The sequence below is a fragment of the Neophocaena asiaeorientalis genome, unplaced genomic scaffold (assembly GCF_003031525.2).
Source record: "Neophocaena asiaeorientalis asiaeorientalis breed wild unplaced genomic scaffold, Neophocaena_asiaeorientalis_V1.1 scaffold40, whole genome shotgun sequence".
Taxonomy (NCBI): Eukaryota; Metazoa; Chordata; class Mammalia; order Artiodactyla; family Phocoenidae; genus Neophocaena; species Neophocaena asiaeorientalis.
In genome coordinates, this window is record NW_020185335.1 from 6,345,321 (window position 1) to 6,362,389 (window position 17,069).

The window sequence follows — 17,069 nt, forward strand, 5'->3', positions numbered from 1 at the left end:
TGGAAGCAGCCCTCCCCTCCCCTCCCCTCCCCTCCCCTCCCTTACCCTCTCCTTTCTCTTTTCACATCAGTAATGTCTAAGAGTTCTAGTTGCTCCCCATTTTTGCCAACATTTGGTGTGGTCATTATTATTTTTAATTTCTAAAAAAATTATAGCCATTGTAGTAGTAGGTATGCAGTATTATCTCACTTTATCTTTAATTTGCATTTCCCTAATGAGTTCAAGTCTTATAAAATAGTTGAGTTTTTCTTCTTTTTCTATTCTGTGGAAGAGTTGGTGTAAGGTTGGCGTTTTTATTTTCTTAAACGTTTGGTCGACTTTACTGTCCAAGACAAATGGATCCAGAGTTTTCATTTTGAGAATTTTCTTTAAAAATACACATTTTTTTCAATTCTTTCTCTCCTTGCAGCAATTTTTAAGTGGTGTCTTTCTGGGAATTTGTCTTTTTCACCTCTATCTTAAATTTATTGGTGTAAAGTTGTTCATCATATCTTTTTATTTTTACTTAAAAAATTTTTTTTTTAATTTGAAAATTTTTGGCTGCGTTGGGTCTCTGTTGTTGCATGCGGGCTTTCTCTAGTTGCGGTGAGCAGGGACTACTCTTCGTTGTGGTGCGCAGGCTTCTCATTGCGGTGGCTTCTCTTGTTGTGGAGCACGGGCTCTAGGTGCGCAGGCTTCATTAGTTGTGGCATGTACGCTCAGTAGTTGTGGCACACGGGCTCAGTAGTTGTGGCTCGCGGGCTCTAGAGCGCAGGCTCAGTAGTTGTGGCGCACAGGCTTAGTTGCTCCGCAGCATGTGGGATCTTCCCGGACCAGGGCTTGAGCCCATGTACCCTGCATTGGCGGGCGGGGTCTTAAGCACTGCGCCACCAGGGAAGTCCCCACAGTATCTTTTTAATAGGATCTGTAGTGATGTCCTTTTGTTCTCCCCTGCTATCTGCCATTTGTGTGCTCACTTGTACACTCAAGTGTGTGTCCTGGTGCTCGCTTGCACACGCTCTCTCTGTCTCTCTCGCTAGCCCTTTTTCAGTTTTATTACATTTTTCAAGGAAATGACTTTTGGATTCTTTGTTCCTCTGTATTTTATGTTTGTTTTAATTTTGTGTCTTTATTTTCATTGCCTTCCTTCTGCTTTCTTTAGGTAATTAGCTGCTTTAAATTTTTTTTACTTAATAGATGCTGAGCTCATTTTCTGTTCTAATATATGTATTTAGGGCTATAGATTGGCCTTCATCCATGGCTTTACCTGTGTTCTGTAAGTTTTGATATGTAGAATTTTTGTAATAATTCAGTTTAAAATATTTTCTGATTTTCATTGTAATTTTTGGAGTCACAGTTTCTTATTTAGAAATGTGTTGCTTAGTTTCCAGATAAGGGAGTTTTCTAGGATCTTGTGTCGAGGTCTGATTTTATTCTGCTGTGGTCAAGGCCCTGCTTTACAATTTTAATCTTTTGAAATTGGTTGAGACTTCTGGCCGTGCACATGTTCAATTTTGGTAAATACTCTTTAAGTACTTGAATATACATTTGCAGTTGTGTTCAGTGTTCAAGCATATTCAGTTATTTCCAGTTGATCAGTTACTTTCAGATCTTCTATTCTTTCCTGTTTATCGACATTTTTATGTTACTGATAGGTTAAAATCTTCCACTCTGATTATGAACTTCTCTATTTCTCTTCTTAATCCTGTGAACTTTTGACATGTGTGTATGTGTATACATTTAGAATTGTCACATATTCCTTATGGATTAGAACTTACCATTATGAAATATTCAGTTTTTCTCTTATAATACTTCTTTTGGTTCATCTTTACATGGTATATCTTTTCCCATTCTTTTAATTTTCTTTATCCTTATGTTTAAGGGTATAAAACATAACATACGCACTTCTGTAAGGAGCATATTGTATATGTGTTTTGTTCAGTCTGACAGTCTTTGTCTTTTGATTGCAATTTTTAGTCTACTTTAGTGTAATTACAGATATATTTGGGGTTAAATATACCACTTTATTATTGGCTTTCTATTTATCTAACTTGTTTTACATTCCTTGTTCTTGCCTTTTTTAAAAAAAATTATTCTTCTTCCCCTTTGTATTAACTAGTTAAATTTGTATTATTTTACTGTTCTCTCAGTGGTAATTGGAGGCATTACATCTCTCAGCAGTAATTGTAGAGATTATATTTTTGACTTATTAAGGTCTCATACAAATTAGTATTTTATCCCTTCCTGGACAATGCAAGGGTCTTAGAATATTTTAATACCAAGTATTTTCCTCCTAGGTTATATGTCATTATTATCAGTATAGTAATGCTCACTAGGTATTGTAAAATTTACAAACTATTACTATTATCATTTAGATTTTTTCATCTATTTACCCTTTATGTTACTCTGTCATTTTCCGCATCTCCAGATTTCTATCTAGGGTCATTTTCCTCCTATCTGAAGAGCATTCTTTAGTATTTCCTCTAGTGTAGACATGCTGGTGATATATTCCCGCACCTTTTGTTTGTTAAAAATTTTGTTCACCTTTATTTTTGAAGGGTGTTTTCACTGGGTGTAGAAGCACCAAATGCTGGCTCACCTCTCTTGGCTTTTCAGCTTTTCCAGATGTTGGCCCCCCAAATTCTCAAGCATAGTGTTCCTCTGATGCCTTCAGAGAGGGTGTGTGTGTGTGTGTGTGTGTGTGTGTGTGTGTGTGTGTGTGTGTTGTTTTGTCCAGCTTTTCTAATTGTTCTTAGTGGGAGGGTGGGTCTAGGAAACCTAGTTGCCATTGCTGGAAGCAGAAGTGCTGGAAATAGTGCAGAGCACATTGTCAGGAACTTAACAAATGTTGTTGTTTTACTTTCCAGGTTTGTGTTCTCTTATTAGACTGTAAACTCTTGGAGGGCAGTGACCATGTCTAAATATTTATGTATCCTTACTCTTTATACTGATCACACGATTTGGTTGTTATTAAGCAGTGGTTCAAAGACTGGCTATGCTGCGAGCTCTTCTGTGGCTTGGCCTTCACCTTTGAAATCACTTGGTTCCTGGGGCAGCTTTGCTCAACCTCAACCCTGTAGATATTTGAGCCAGATGATTCTTTGCTGAGGGGGCTGTCCTGTGCATTGTAGGATATTTTGTAGCATGCCTGGCCTTTACCCGCTAGATACCAGTAGCACGCCACCTCAAACTGTGACTACTGAAAAAACGTCTCAAGTTATTTGCAAATATCTTCTAGCGGGCACAATCGAGTCTGGTCGAGAACCACTAGGGTAATGCGTTTGGCACTCAATAAAGGCCATTCAGTATGGCTCAGTGCTTTGCATTTGTGTTTTCTATATTTGATTTTCCTTTAAACCGTAGGGTTTGAAACTGCCAAAACTTTCGCCCTCCATGGTGCACATGTGATCCTGGCCTGCAGGAACATGACAAGAGCCAATGAAGCCGTGTCACGCATTTTAGGAGAATGGGTAAGTGAGTGCTTGATTTTTTAAAAAATAAATTTATTTATTTATTTATTTTTGGCTGCATTGGGTCTTTGTTGCTGCGTGCGGGCTTTGTCTAGTTGCGCTGAGCGGGGGTTACTCTTCATTGCTGCGTGCGGGCTTCTCATTGCGGTGGCTTCTCTTGCTGCGGAGCACGGTCTCTAGGCACATGGGCTTCAGTAGTTGTGGCACATGCGGTCAGTAGTTGTGACGCGTGGCTCGCAGGCTGTAAAGCGCAGGCTCAGTAGTTTTGGCGCACGGGCTTAGTTGCTCCGCGGCATGTGTGATCTTTCCGGACCAGGGATCTAACCTGTGTCCCCTGCATTGGCAGGTGGATTCTTAACCACTGCGCCCCCAGGAAGTCCTGATTTTTTTTAATTGTCAAATATACATGCTGGGATAAACACATGGAGGTTTTAGTACAGTTCATAAAGTTTATTGCTCTTGGAATAATGTTTTCTTTATTTTTAAAGTCATATTCACTTTGTTTATTTTATGAATGAAAGGACAAGCCCTTTCATAGTTTGTTTATAGTTCATTGTCAGTGTCATCTGCTTTATTAGTCAGAGGTTTGAGAATGTTTACTCATTCAGCTCATTTATTAAGAAAAACAAAATGTGGTTGACGCCCGTGGATGCAACTAAGAGGTTATTTACGGGTTTTAGGATGACAAAGTAGCCAGCTTTAACCCTGTCTCTGGTTTCTCCTTTTTGCTTTTCTCTCTCTGTGCGGATGTTGGCGTTGATATGCCTGTGCAGAAACATTCATTGAGGGCCTGCGGTGCTGTTGGGGTTAAGGGTAATAGCGTCGAATAAAACACAGTACCTGCACTCATTGGCTTCTAGGTAGGAGAAACAGACCCTAAAGGGATAATTAAGTTTAATATTTAATGTAATGTCAGGTTATAAATGCAGTGCAGGACAGTAGAGCAGAGTGAGGGGCCAGGAGTTGACAGCGTGGATTATTTCAGATCGGGTGGCCAGCCGGGACCTCTCTAAAGTTGTGACATTTGATCCAGGGTCTGAAGGTAGTAAAATGGTAAGCTGTGCAGAAGTCAGGGGGAATACTTCCTACACACGTGCAATGGAGGTAGGGGCGTGCCCGGAGGATTCTAGGATCAGCAGGGACGCTAGCGTGGCTGGAGGGCAGTGAAGCGGGAGGAGGTTGCCAAGGGGCTCTGAGTCAGTGGTGACATGAGAGGGTTTGAGCCAGAGTGACACAGGTTGGTTGATTTTTTTAACACGTCGCTGGGCTTTGGAGTGATGTCCAGACTGCATTCATTCGTTCCCGTATTTGTGAAGTGCCCCACTGTCAGAGGCACTGGGCGTCTGGTGTTAAGGAAAAACAGGTGTTGCCACTGTCCTTGTAGAGCTTTCAGCTGAGGGTGGAAGACAGCTCAATCCAAAGAAAGGCAAACATCAGTGTAAACTTGAAATGATGGAAAGTGGCACGAAAAAAGGATGTGGCGCTCCAGAGTGCTGAGTAATGCCAGGGAGGTGGAGGACACTTGGGAGTCCCCAAGAAGAGGTGACTGAGCCGAGATCTCAAGAAGGATCAGGGGAAGGTGGGAGAAGGGTCAAACCGGGCAGAGGGGGTGGCCTGTGCAGTGGCCCTGGGGTGGGGGCGGGAGTGGGGTGAGGGGGAGACAGGTGCCTGGAGCAGAGCATGAATGGGTTGGATAATCCTTGCCAAGACTGTCTTCATTCTCTGAAAAGTGTGGAAGATTTCTTGCCATCCGAAGAAATACACCATGGTCTGTTTAAGAGAATGTCCAGTGTTCTGGACTGAGAAGTTATGAAAGTCAAGAAAAGGGAGATTTATTTCTGTTTTTTCAAGCAGAATTTCAAGTTCAGTATATTTCAAGTGAACTCTTGTCGTGATCTCACTGGATTCATTATTTTGAGTTAAATTAAAAAAAAAAAAAGAAAACAGGGCCCGCTTTTTTCCAGTTATCTTAGCATCTTTCTAACTCCAAAGTTAAAAAATACAATAACCTCCACTAGGTGGTACAGAGCAATCTTCAGAGATGTGCAGAGAGCGAATGGTAATACATGCATATGGTTTGAATCTTCATAAAGTGTATAAAACGAAAAGTGAAAGTCCTCCGCAGTTCTTCTCTTGGGAGGTAACTATCACTAACTGTTTCTTGCGTGTTCTTCCAGAAAAAGGTTGTGCATACTATGCGACACACCTGCATGCTGTTATGTACCTTGATTTTTTTTCACTTACTACTAGAGGAGGGTTTTTTTCTTACCAGTGCGTAGAGGTCATCCTCATTGCTTTTAGCTGCTGTGTGATACTCTGTCACGTGTTTATGCTGTCATTATTTAACCAGTCTCCCTTTTTGGTGGACATGGAGGTTGTTGTCATTGTTCTGCTCTTCCAAGTGATGCTCTCTTAAAGTTCAGTCTCTCTCGCATTTTCATCCAAAATTGACCCTAATCTCTGCTGCAGTGAGCGTTCTTGATACATGCTTTTGTGAATACACCGTAGGGCAGAATTTTCGCAGTGGACCCATTGATTCAGAGGGCAGATGGACTTAAAGCTTGCGTAGCCGTTTCCAGTTTTCATCTAGTAAGTTGGGCCAATTTCTGCCTCCACCGAAAATGTTAGAACGGTACCTGGGATCGAGCAGCAGGGAGTATCAAACTTGTAAAATTTTGCCCATGTGACACCATATTTGGACAAAAAAAATCAAATTCCAGTGTCAGAACCATCTTGTACAATGTGATAACTAATGTTTAAACCAGACTTGGAAGATAATGCTCAAACCCAGTTATCTATGCATTTTAAAAGCTGTCTTCCTTTCCCGTCATATATGAGGACAGATTCATCTGGATTTATCCCATTATCACTCTTGTTTGATGCGTAGGGGCAGAACTTTTTGGATCTGCCCTCATTAACTGTGGGACTTTGGAAAGTCTCTTGATCCATTTGGTGCCCCCGTTTCCTCGTCTCTAAAAGAGAAGGTTGAACAGGATGATCTCAAAGACCCGCCATTTAGTTTTTCTTTCTTGCTTTCTAAGCCATAACTGGGTCCCTGTGAGTCAGTTTCAGAAGCCCGCATTTATCATTGTGTAGATATATTCTCGCGTAGAGTAACTTGAGGACGACCAGCAAACAACTCCCCCACAGGAAGAATTATCCAAAAATATTCGCTGTCAGGGATGTGAATAGAGGAAATAGGAAAGAAAACCAAACTTACACTCACATGGAATTTCAAATGTTCACATTAGATTTTAGAGGTTGTAGACTGAAGAAACTCAGCCCTTTTATCGTCTCTCGTCTGTTCACTTGTTCTCTGTGAACCCCATTGGACCACATTCCTTACTCCCCCTAGATTCTGATTATGGAAGCTCCAATTTAGCACCAAAAGCCGTCATTACCATTTCGCCTCATTGCACCGTTACCAGAGTACAGAGTGTGTGAGAAGCTGCCTCAGCGACCTGCGTGGAGCCGCCTCCCCGTGACCTGTCCCTATGTCCCCACCCTGGGTCTGTGCTACTTGGTTTCATCCAGGCCTTTCCTTACCTGGTCTCTGCATAGGGGTTTTGTCTGGCACGTTAGTAGATGCCACCTTCTTGTGTTTCTCGAGGTCCGTACTTTATCTGGCATGAATCACATCACAAACAGAGCCTGGAAGGTACTGCAACACAGTGGCGCCGTGCCGGAGATTCTCACAATGATCCAAAGTTTTCTGTTGCAGCAAAAGCTCCCTCCGAGGTCTTTGGGCATTTAGCTTAGCATTGGCTCACACGTGCTGAGGCTCTGGGAATGGAGTTCCTCCCTGCCTGGTGTTTCTCTTCTGGCCCTGCCCAAATCGCTGCGTCCCTGACAGTCATGTCTGCCTCCAAGCCAGTGGAATGTAACTCTCACGTCCACCACCCGGCATCTAACAGCCACCATTTATTGAGTCCCTGTCATGTGCCCCGTCCTGGTCAGGGCCTTTTGTATCCCTTTTATTTATTTATTTAAATTAAATTAAATTAAAGTTTTTTGTCTGTGCTGGGTCTCAGCTGCTGTGTGTGGGCTTTCTCTAGTTGTGGCGAGTGGGGGCTGCTCTTCGTTGTGGTGCGAGGGCTTCTCATTGCGGTGGCTTCTCTTGTTGCAGAGCACGGGCTCTAGGTGCGTGGGCTTCTGTAGTTGTGGCTCACGGGCTCTAGAGCACAGGCTCAGTAGTTGTGGCGCACAGGCTTAGTCGCTCCGCAGCATGTGGGATCTTCCTGGACCAGTGCTTGAACCTGGGTCCCCTGCATTGGCAGGTGGATTCTTAACCTCTGTGCTACCAGGGAAGCCCCTGTGTCCCTTATTTAAGATGATGCAAAAACCTGCTTTTCCCCATTTCACAGGGGAGCCAGTGGAGTTTCAGAAAGGTGAAGGGACTCCCCCAGAGTCACACAGCTGGTGAGCGCGGAGGTGGGTCCTGGTGTGTCCATCTGGCCTCCACCCCACGGCCCAGCTTTTCTACCACGTCCAGCCTCGTGTGTGTGCGTGCGTTACCTGTTCCAGGCTTTGCTTTAAAAATTACTAGATGCTATTGGAGTGATGAATGTCAGGATTAATCATATTTCTCAGAGGAAGCTGCTCTGATGTCCGTTATTTATTGTCCTAAGCAATCGCTTTTCATTCAAGATGTCCTTTATGGAGTCCTCAGGACACTTTGGGGGGGAGATCCAGCTCTTTTGTAAAATATAACTTAAATGGCACCACATTCCACATGGAATTATATTGAGAGCATATATGTAATTACTACTACTACTGATTATTTCAACGGGAAATGCTCTCCTGCTGAGATGTTTTAGATGCTCCAAAGTTAGAAATAAGAGAAGCATTGAAAACAATTAAAATTGGGTAATGTGGACAGTGCAGAAATGAACTACCCTGTTAAAGGGCCGATCCATTTAGCATAATTAAAAAGAGAGGGAGGACGGGGGCGTCCATGAGTCCCCAGTTATATTTAAGTACAGAACCTCTGGAAGTGAGGTTCCTGCCTGTGTTGCTAGCAGTAACCGTATGAGGATGTGGTTTACCTCATTCATATCCTCAAGTGGATTACTTGCTCATGTCCCTTACTTCTAAGACACATGCTTAAATTTTCTCCTGGGTATTTCAAGGACCCCAGATGGCTGGCTGAGTGGGAAGTTCGTCTTCCTATTTTTGGGATGGAGTGGCTTCTCTTTTCCTCAGCAGCACTGTCTGTATGTGAGAGCTCCGTGTGCGTTCTCCAAGTCTGGGACTCAGGTGTGTCTGAATCCCTGCAGTGCTGTGGCTTACTCTTTCTTAAGTACTTATTGGAGTGGGGTTTTGTCGCTCTGTTTATGGAGGTCTGGCACACCCCACACTCCATTCTGAGATCTGAAGACCTCCAAGGGGTGTTGTCTGAGAAGAACAATAGATGATCAGCTATCAGAATGCATCTTATACACAGCCACAACAGGACTCCAGCATCCCAACGGAGGGCTTTTGAAAGTGGGGCTCCCTCCTCCCTCTTACTTTATTATAGGTTCTAAATTTTGGATCTCTAAAACTTCCGGTCTTGGGGAGGAAGGAGGTTGATTAGAGCTGGAGCAGGTGGGCCTGCAGTCGCCCAGGCACCTACCAGTGTGTGCGGGGAGGAAAAGGTCTGGGGCCATGGCTGGGGTGGAAGGGGGATTCAAAGAGGGCACGGGATTGTTTTAAGTGCCCAGCCTGCGTGACGTGTACCAGGCCTTACTTGAACCTGCTTATCGTGTAAAGGGTGACATGGGCAGTGTCAGAGAGCTAGCTGGCCTGTGGAGGCCGCTCGTTAGTGAATGGGGGGCCCAGGAACGTTGTGAAGCTCCAGCATCTCCTGGGGATTGAGATGACAGTGAGGTGGGCAGGGTGGGCTGACCTGGAAGAGGAGCTGACGGCCCCCCCGCCACCGTGGAGTGATTAGGTGACCCACTCCTGATTCTCCAGAGTGCATCTTGTATCCATCCCCCTATCAGAAGGGAGGAGGGACCCAAGTATGTTGAGGCTGGCCAGAAGGCTTGGTCCCCGAGAAAGACTGCAAGCCCAGGCTTTCCTAACTGGTCTTTTTATTTGGCCTAGACTTCAAGTCTTCCCAGCGACTGGTTAGGATGACATACCATTGGCCAGGAGCACACAACAGGGATCCGGCTCGGCCACTCTTGTGTTTTCTTGGGTTATCTACCCGAGATTTCCAAGAGGTCTGGAAAAGGCAGGCAGTGTGGTCTTCAAGATGCCTCTTGGGCATATGTCTTTTGGGGAGGCAAGTCATCTCCAGTTGATAAACATGGCTCTAAAATATGCTGCATTATATTGGCAAAGATTAGAAGCAGATACACTCTGTGACCTTGGGCAAGTTTCTTTTCTAAACCTTAGTTTCTTCATCTGTAAGATCTAAATACTAGTATCTGTGCCAGGAGATTCAGGTACCTATGAGTATTAAGGCATTGACTGTATGTGTATTTAACACATTGCTGGTGATAGATTCAGTGTTCAATTAAATGTTAGCTGCTGCTATTAATTATAATTTCTTTAAAAAATGTTTATTTGATATTGGAGTACAGTTAATTTATATTGTTGTGTTAGTTTCAGGTATACAGCAAAGTAGTTCAGTTATACATATATCCACTCTTTTTCAGATTCTTCTCCCATAGAGGTTATTACAGAGTATTGAGTAGAGTTCCCTGTGCTCTACAGTAGGTCCTTGTAGGTTATCTATTTTATATATAGTCGTGTGTACATGTTAATCCCAAACTCCTAATTTATCCCTCCCCCCGCCAGCCTTTCCCCTTTGGTAACCATAAGTTTGTTTTTGAAGTCTATGAGTCCGTTTCTGTTTTGTAAATAAGTTTATTTGTATCATCTTTTTAGACTCCACGTATGAGTGATATCATATGATATTTGTCTTTCTCTGACTGACGTCATTTACTATGATAATCTCTAGACCCATCCACGTTGTTGCAAATGGCATTATTTCGGTTTTTTATTTGCGGCTGAGTAATATTCCATTGTATATAAGGACCACATCTTTATCCATTTCTTTGTCAGTGGACATTTAGGTTGCTTCTGTGTCTCGGCTACTGTAAATAGTGCTGCAGTGAACATTGGGGTGCATGTATCTTTTCGAGTTATGGTTTCCTCCAGATACATGCCCAGGAGTGGGATTGCTGGGATTAAGTGTTCAATTAAATGTTAACCGCTGCTATTAATAATAATTTCTTATTCATACATGAAAGTACAAAGTGATGCTTACTTTTCTTAACCTCTCCAAGTGGCTGAAAGAGGAGCTGTAAGGAGGGTGTTTATCAGCCTGATTCCAATGGAGTTGCAATTAATTCTTTTTTCTGTCTTCATATGTCTGGACTCCTACATTTTAATAGATGTGTATTTAGTTTGTTGATGAGTATTTTCCAGTGGAGCTTGTATTAGCCCTCAACTGTCATTTGAAAAGCCATCTTAATTATTTATGTGATTGCTTTTTCTTTTGTATTTACAAAGAAATATACTTTGCATATATTTAGGAAAGATGATTAAGGGATCAGTCATCAGGAACAGCAAGCAGTGGTTTATATCAGAATGGTTATTGAGAAGGCAGGGAGACGAGGGGTACGAGGAAAGATTGATTAGTCAGAGGTAATGGAATATGCATATGTTAGCGAGAGAAGAGCACGTGCTCAGCTCATTGTGGCCACACGGTTTGATGCTGGAGAGAGTGAAGTGCTGTAATTATCTTAGCTTTCAGTAGCGTTGATACTGGGTCTATTTATCTAGTTGGAGTGAAGCCATGTGGAAAGGTGACAGTATTATGTCATATTGCAGCCTCATTGATAAGCATCGGAAGTAGTGACTTCACTGTTACTTCCAGGTATGGAGTACATGGTACCAGCCAACGTATTAGGCACGTGGGTTCCAACACTTTGCTTTTTTTTTTTTTTTTTTTTTGGCGGTACGCGGGCCTCTCACTGTTGTGGCCTCTCCCGTTGCGGAGCACAGGCTCCGGACGCGCAGGCTCAGCGGCCATGGCTCACGGGCCCAGCCGCTCTGCGGCATATGGGATCTTCCCTACCGGGGCACGAACCCGCGTCCCCTGCATCGGCAGGCGGACTCTCAACCGCTGCGCCACCAGGGAAGCCCTGCTCTGCTTTTAATAGATACCGACAACCTGTTTTCATGACGTGATATTAAGGAGTGACGGGGAGGATGCTGAGTAAAAAATTGCTTGCACTTTTAAGAACCACTGGAGAAATCCAGCTGCTTTCATGCTCTCTCCAATTCACTCAGTGACTTTACGATCGTGTATGTCTTTGGTGTTTGTAGGCATTTCCCCCATTCTCCTTTGATAATAGGAGCTTAAATCCCATAATTGGCCTTTGCAGATCCAAGGCCTTAGGTGCGATGCCTTCTTTTATGTGATGTGTGTGTGTGTGTGTGTGTGTGTGTGTGTGTGTGTGTTGGTGGGGCGGGGGCGGGGAGGCATGCAGCGCATGGGGTGGGTGATCCAGGAGCCTGATGCCTGTCTAAGCAGGTGACTTGGCCTGGAAAAGCTGATCGTTATTCAACGCTTCACAAGTTGTAAGGCTCATCCCCATTGTTTTGAATGATCTATAGCTAAACAAAAATATAAAAACTATTAATATTATTAACAGTTATAGATTATTGGGAAAAGTTCATCCCACATCAGCCATTAGATTCGTTCCTCATTTCTTTGCCTTAAAAATTGTTTTTATGTATAGTATTGGATTTTCAATAAGTGAAGTATGGTATAAACAAGTCGGCGAACCAGCAAGAACTATATAAACCACTTGCTTTAATCAGTAAGCGAGCGAGCGTGTACATACACACGCACATACACACACGCCCGAAGGGTCTAGAGTTCTCTCTTGGGACATTTTTGTTTACAAAATGTCATCTTATTATCATCACCCGCAGGTGGGGTTGGATATTATAGCTGTCTGTACTAGGCACTCTGCTTAGCACTTAGCAGTAAAATATTTATGTCATGTGTTAAACCCATCTTGCAGATGAGGCATTAGGGGCTGGAAGAGGGGGAGAGCCTTGCCTGAGCTCACACAGCTACAGGTAGATCCAAGATTTGAAGCCATATCTCCTGACCCCAACGCCATCTTGTTACCCAATCCAAAATTACTGGTGTGTGCTGTGTCGGAGGGCTGGCCTTTCTTTTTCAAGGACTTGGCCAAAGATTGTCTTCGTAGGGATTTGCGTGTTTCTCTGTTCATTATGTAAGGGTCCCTGTGGTTACCTAGGGAAGAGGGCTTCCCAGGTGGCTTCTTGTAACCCGATGGAGTTGATGAAACCTCCCCTCCCCCAAGGAAGCTCTTCCGAGACTTCCATTTCAAGTGCTATGTAGTGTATATGTACTCTTGCACTGAAGCTGCCTCTTTGACCTTCCTCTTCATAGGCTCCGGAAAGATTCTTTATCAGATAATAAATTATTCATTCCTCTCATAGACATAATTGGTTGCTAAAATATTCTGAGTTTCCTCTGTCTCCAGAATGCCTAAAACTTGTGATTGGTCCTTCTCCTCTAAGTTTTGCATTTCATTTCTCATTCTGAAAATTTTGCATTGACTTAATCTCGCCTGTTATTCATTGTCTTTGATCACCATCTTCGTGTCTTCTTTTTGTCTGTGTGTGTGAGTTTTGGTTTTTTTCACTCAGTCTTGAACTGAATATTTCATACTTTATATCCACTGTAACCTTCGCATAACGAGGGCTGTGATTTACAGCTGAGTTTTAAAGAGTGAAAGTCAAGCATACATGGGTAGCTCCAAACCATCACTCCCAATCATGTGAAACTCAATGCAGATGCATTCTTTCATTAATATGGGGCCCCCTGAGTTCTTGTTAAACAGTTTTGACGTGCTTGGAAGAGATGGATTTCATCTTCAGATGGTGTTCAGCCAGTGGTCGAAGGTTCTGCTTCTGGCCACTAGGCATTTAGGGTCCATTATTTAAGCGAGAAAAAGTATGCTTGAGATTGTTTTTCATATTTATTATGGGGGCATTTACAGAGCGTCTCAGACGTAGCAGTTGTTAGATTAAGCAGAGAGGAGAAGCAGTCCTTGTGCCAATAACATCTTCCAGGCAAGGACAAATAGAGAGGCGTAAACGAGGCAGCCAGTCTCAGGATGGGGCAGCTCACGCTACAAAAGGTTAAGGTTTATTTTAAGCATATATTTAAAATAGACTAAGTTTTAATTTATAGGCAGGCAGCCCAGAGGAGTAGAGGGAGCTCCAGCCCTAGAGTCACACAGACCTGGGATTGAATCCTGTGCTCACTGGGTATCTCTGGGCACATTTGGTTATGTCTTTGAACCTTGGTTTATTTACCTGCAGCATGGAAATGGTGCTGACAGTGGCCCTCAGCGTTCATCAGGTTGAACTGAAGTAACGAATATACTCTCTTGTACAGAACCCGGCATGTAGTAAAGACTCAGAAAAAAAAAAAATTGGTAGTTTCAGGAGAGGGTTAGTTGTTCAACACAGATCCCTAAATTAGACAAATACTCTCAGAAATCTTGTGGGAAAATGTGTTTCCTCTTATACCTTTTTTTTTAAATATATATAAATGATCAGAGTCCCAGGAAACAGCCGAGCCTCTCTCCATCTTCCCATCACTGTGTCAGGTAATACTGAGATGAGCCGGGGTGAGGAACCGGGGGCTCCTTCTGTCCCTAGGGCGTGAGGGCAGGGTGGGGAGGTGGCTGTCTGTATCCCCGGAGCCCACGTCCCGGTGCGGAGCTGGCTGGGGTCCGCAGAGGCCGTGGTTAGTGCCAGAGAGACGTGGGATTGGCAGAACCAACTCTGTGTACCTGGGGCGCTCACCTGGAACTAGCCCCTGCCCCTTAGCCAGCTGGGGGGTGCAGATGTGACTGATCTTGAAGACCTTAGAAGTGCTGTGGTAGTTTTAAAATCTGTCCACGCATTCTTCGCTACGCCTCCCTTTCGGAGGCGGAGCCTGATTCTCATCCCCTCAAGCGTGGGCTCGTCTTAGTGACTCAGTCTTCACGAGTAGAAGGTGGCTGAATTGACAGAGTATGACTTCCAGGAAGGGTCTTCAAAGGCCGGTGGCTTCCTTCTCGCTTGCTGTCCTGGATCACTCACTGCGCGGAAGCCAGCTGCCATGCTGGGAGGATGCTCAGGCGTCCCTGAGGGGAGCCCGTGTGATAAGGAACCGAGCCCCATGCGACAAGCCTCTCGAGTGAGCCCTCCTAGACTCCTCTGAGCTCGTCAAGCCTGCAGGTGACTGCGGCTGACAGATCAGTGGCACCCTCAACAGAGATCTCGAGTCAGAGCCATCCCAATTCCTGACCTATAGAATCTTACTGAAAAACCAAATGCTTACTGTCTTAAGCCACTGCACTTTGGGGAGAGGGGTGACATAGCATTGGGTAACAAACACAGGGGTCATGGCCTCAGGGGAAAAGGATCTCAGACAGAAACTGGACAGTAAGTTCCAAGGACGAGGCGTGAGGACTCACCCAGCGATTGCCTCTTAAACGCAGGGAATCCTAAGTTCTTAGGGTGGCGTCAACCATCCAGGTCCCCAACCTTTTCCCAACGTGCAGACCAGTTAAACAGCATCCCTGAACAGAGCTCACCCGGCATTCACTTACACTCTTCCAGGGATGGGTAAACTCCTCCCTCCCAAGACAGCCCATCCTATTTCTGTGCACCTCTTAATTAGAAAGTTCTCCCTTATACCGAAGCGAGAATCTTCCTCCAAGCGTCTTCCACCCACTGGCCCTGATTCTGCCTTCCGAGTTCCACTGGGCTGCCTTCTCATCAGAACCCACCTAACACTCACATCCCTCAAATTTCCTAAATAATAAATCCAAAGTTATTGAAGGCATCAGGTTACTAAAAGTTGGCAGTGAGGCTGGCCCCTCATTTCTTTGCAACCTGTGTCCCTCTTTTATTACTGGAGTTTGGGATGTACATGGTAGGGCTTTAGCAGCTGGGGAGAATTCCGTCTGCTTTGGTCCCTTTCAGCAGGTACCAGATGCAGAGCCTGGACCCACTGGGCCTTCCCTGGAGTTAAGGCATCAGTGCAAAGTGCAGAGTCTCCTTTTAAATGACTGAAGAACACTGCCCTCATTTACCTGGCAGTTCTCAGATTCTAATTGTTTCAGCCACAATGCGATCTGTAAACTGAGTGGCTGGAAGAAACTTCAGTGCATCTTTGTAATGGCTTTGTTGTTGTTTATTGAGAGGGACTAATTAACTTTGATTATTGCACTAATATTATGGCACTTTGACAGCCCTTCAGATTTATGACTCTGGGAAAATATAAACACATGAAATGCAGGTGCTGGAGCAGAAAGAATAAGTTATTACTGAACTTTAATTACTTGGAATGTGTAGCCAGGAGAGAATTCGTTGATGAATTACAGGATGCTTGAAATCTCCATCAAATTGTGAGCAATATGCAGACAAAAATGAAAGGGGGGCTGGGAGGGTGCTGTTTTTAAGGCAGGGAAGGATAGGGCACATCTGTAAAGATCTGAATGGTGTTTCATTGATTAATCCCTATTTCCAGTGGGGCAGAAATTTACACGGTGCTATTCAAAGCATGGTCCCTGACCCACGCTGTCAGCATCACCTGAGAACCTCTTAGAAATGCAAATTCTTGGGCCCCACTGGAGACCTCCTGGATCAGAAATTCTGGAGGTGGAGTCCAGCACTCTGTGTCTCACAGTCCCTCCAAGAGATGCTGACTGCTGCTCTGCAATTCTCATGCTGTTTGATTTTTTTTTTTTTTAAATAAAAGGGCAGGTACAGATTTTTACCTCTGTTTACCAGAATCAGGTGTTCTTACAAGCTCGTTCACCAGCTAACCCAGAAATTTTTAGACTGCTTAAGAAAATTGTATAAATATGTATTAAACATCTATTGTGTGTAACGGGTGATATATGTCAGTTTAGAATATAGTAAGTCCCCTACATACAAGTTGAGAGCTTTCAAAGATGCGTAAGTTAGTTCACGTGCCTGGCGTACATTGTCACGTGCGTGCGTCCTCTACAGGCGGCTGTGCTTCTGTGAAATTTGCGGGACTGTATAGAGTACAGTAGTACAGTGTCTTTATTTCAAGCCCAGGGTGTCCGGAAGCCAGCGTAAACACCGCGGTGTATAGCCGATTGTGTTAGCTGGGTACTAGGCTAACTGTGTTGGACTTACGAACGCACTCTCGGAATGGAACTCGTTTGTGTGTAGGGGACTTAACTGTATTATCATTGCCCTCAAGGACTTGACATGTGAGGCGATACCGCCAAACTGTAACCCGTTCTGGGACCCGGTGAGCATGGGAAGCGTGGTGGTCTTAGGACTCACGAAACATGCTTTTCCCACGTGCTTCAAAGCAGGATCCTTGAAGAAGGCAGTGTTGGCAGGCTGCAGTCAGCCCCGGTGGTGAGGGCACATTCCAGTGGAAGGAAGGACACGAGCAGAGCATGGAAGCGTGTGCTGGGAGCGGCGCATGGTCAGCTTTGGCTGGAGTGGGATGCGGGTGTCTCTGGAGGCCAGAACCTGCCTTTTGAAACCAGACCATTGAAGACCTTGGATTCTGTCCTTTTAGGAGAATGGGCTTTCTTCCCT

At 44.3% G+C, this 17,069-nt stretch overlaps 1 protein-coding gene across 5 annotated transcripts in view; it reads left to right on the forward strand.

The window, feature by feature from the left end:
- Positions 1–17,069, forward strand: part of WWOX (WW domain containing oxidoreductase) — a 976,751-nt gene that overhangs the window by 56,463 nt on the left and 903,219 nt on the right. For all 5 annotated transcript variants that reach the window (XM_024735508.1, XM_024735509.1, XM_024735512.1 and 2 more), the window contains exon 5: positions 3,343–3,449. In XM_024735508.1, the coding sequence (XP_024591276.1) occupies positions 3,343–3,449 (107 nt within the window). The remainder of the gene's footprint in view (positions 1–3,342; positions 3,450–17,069) is intronic.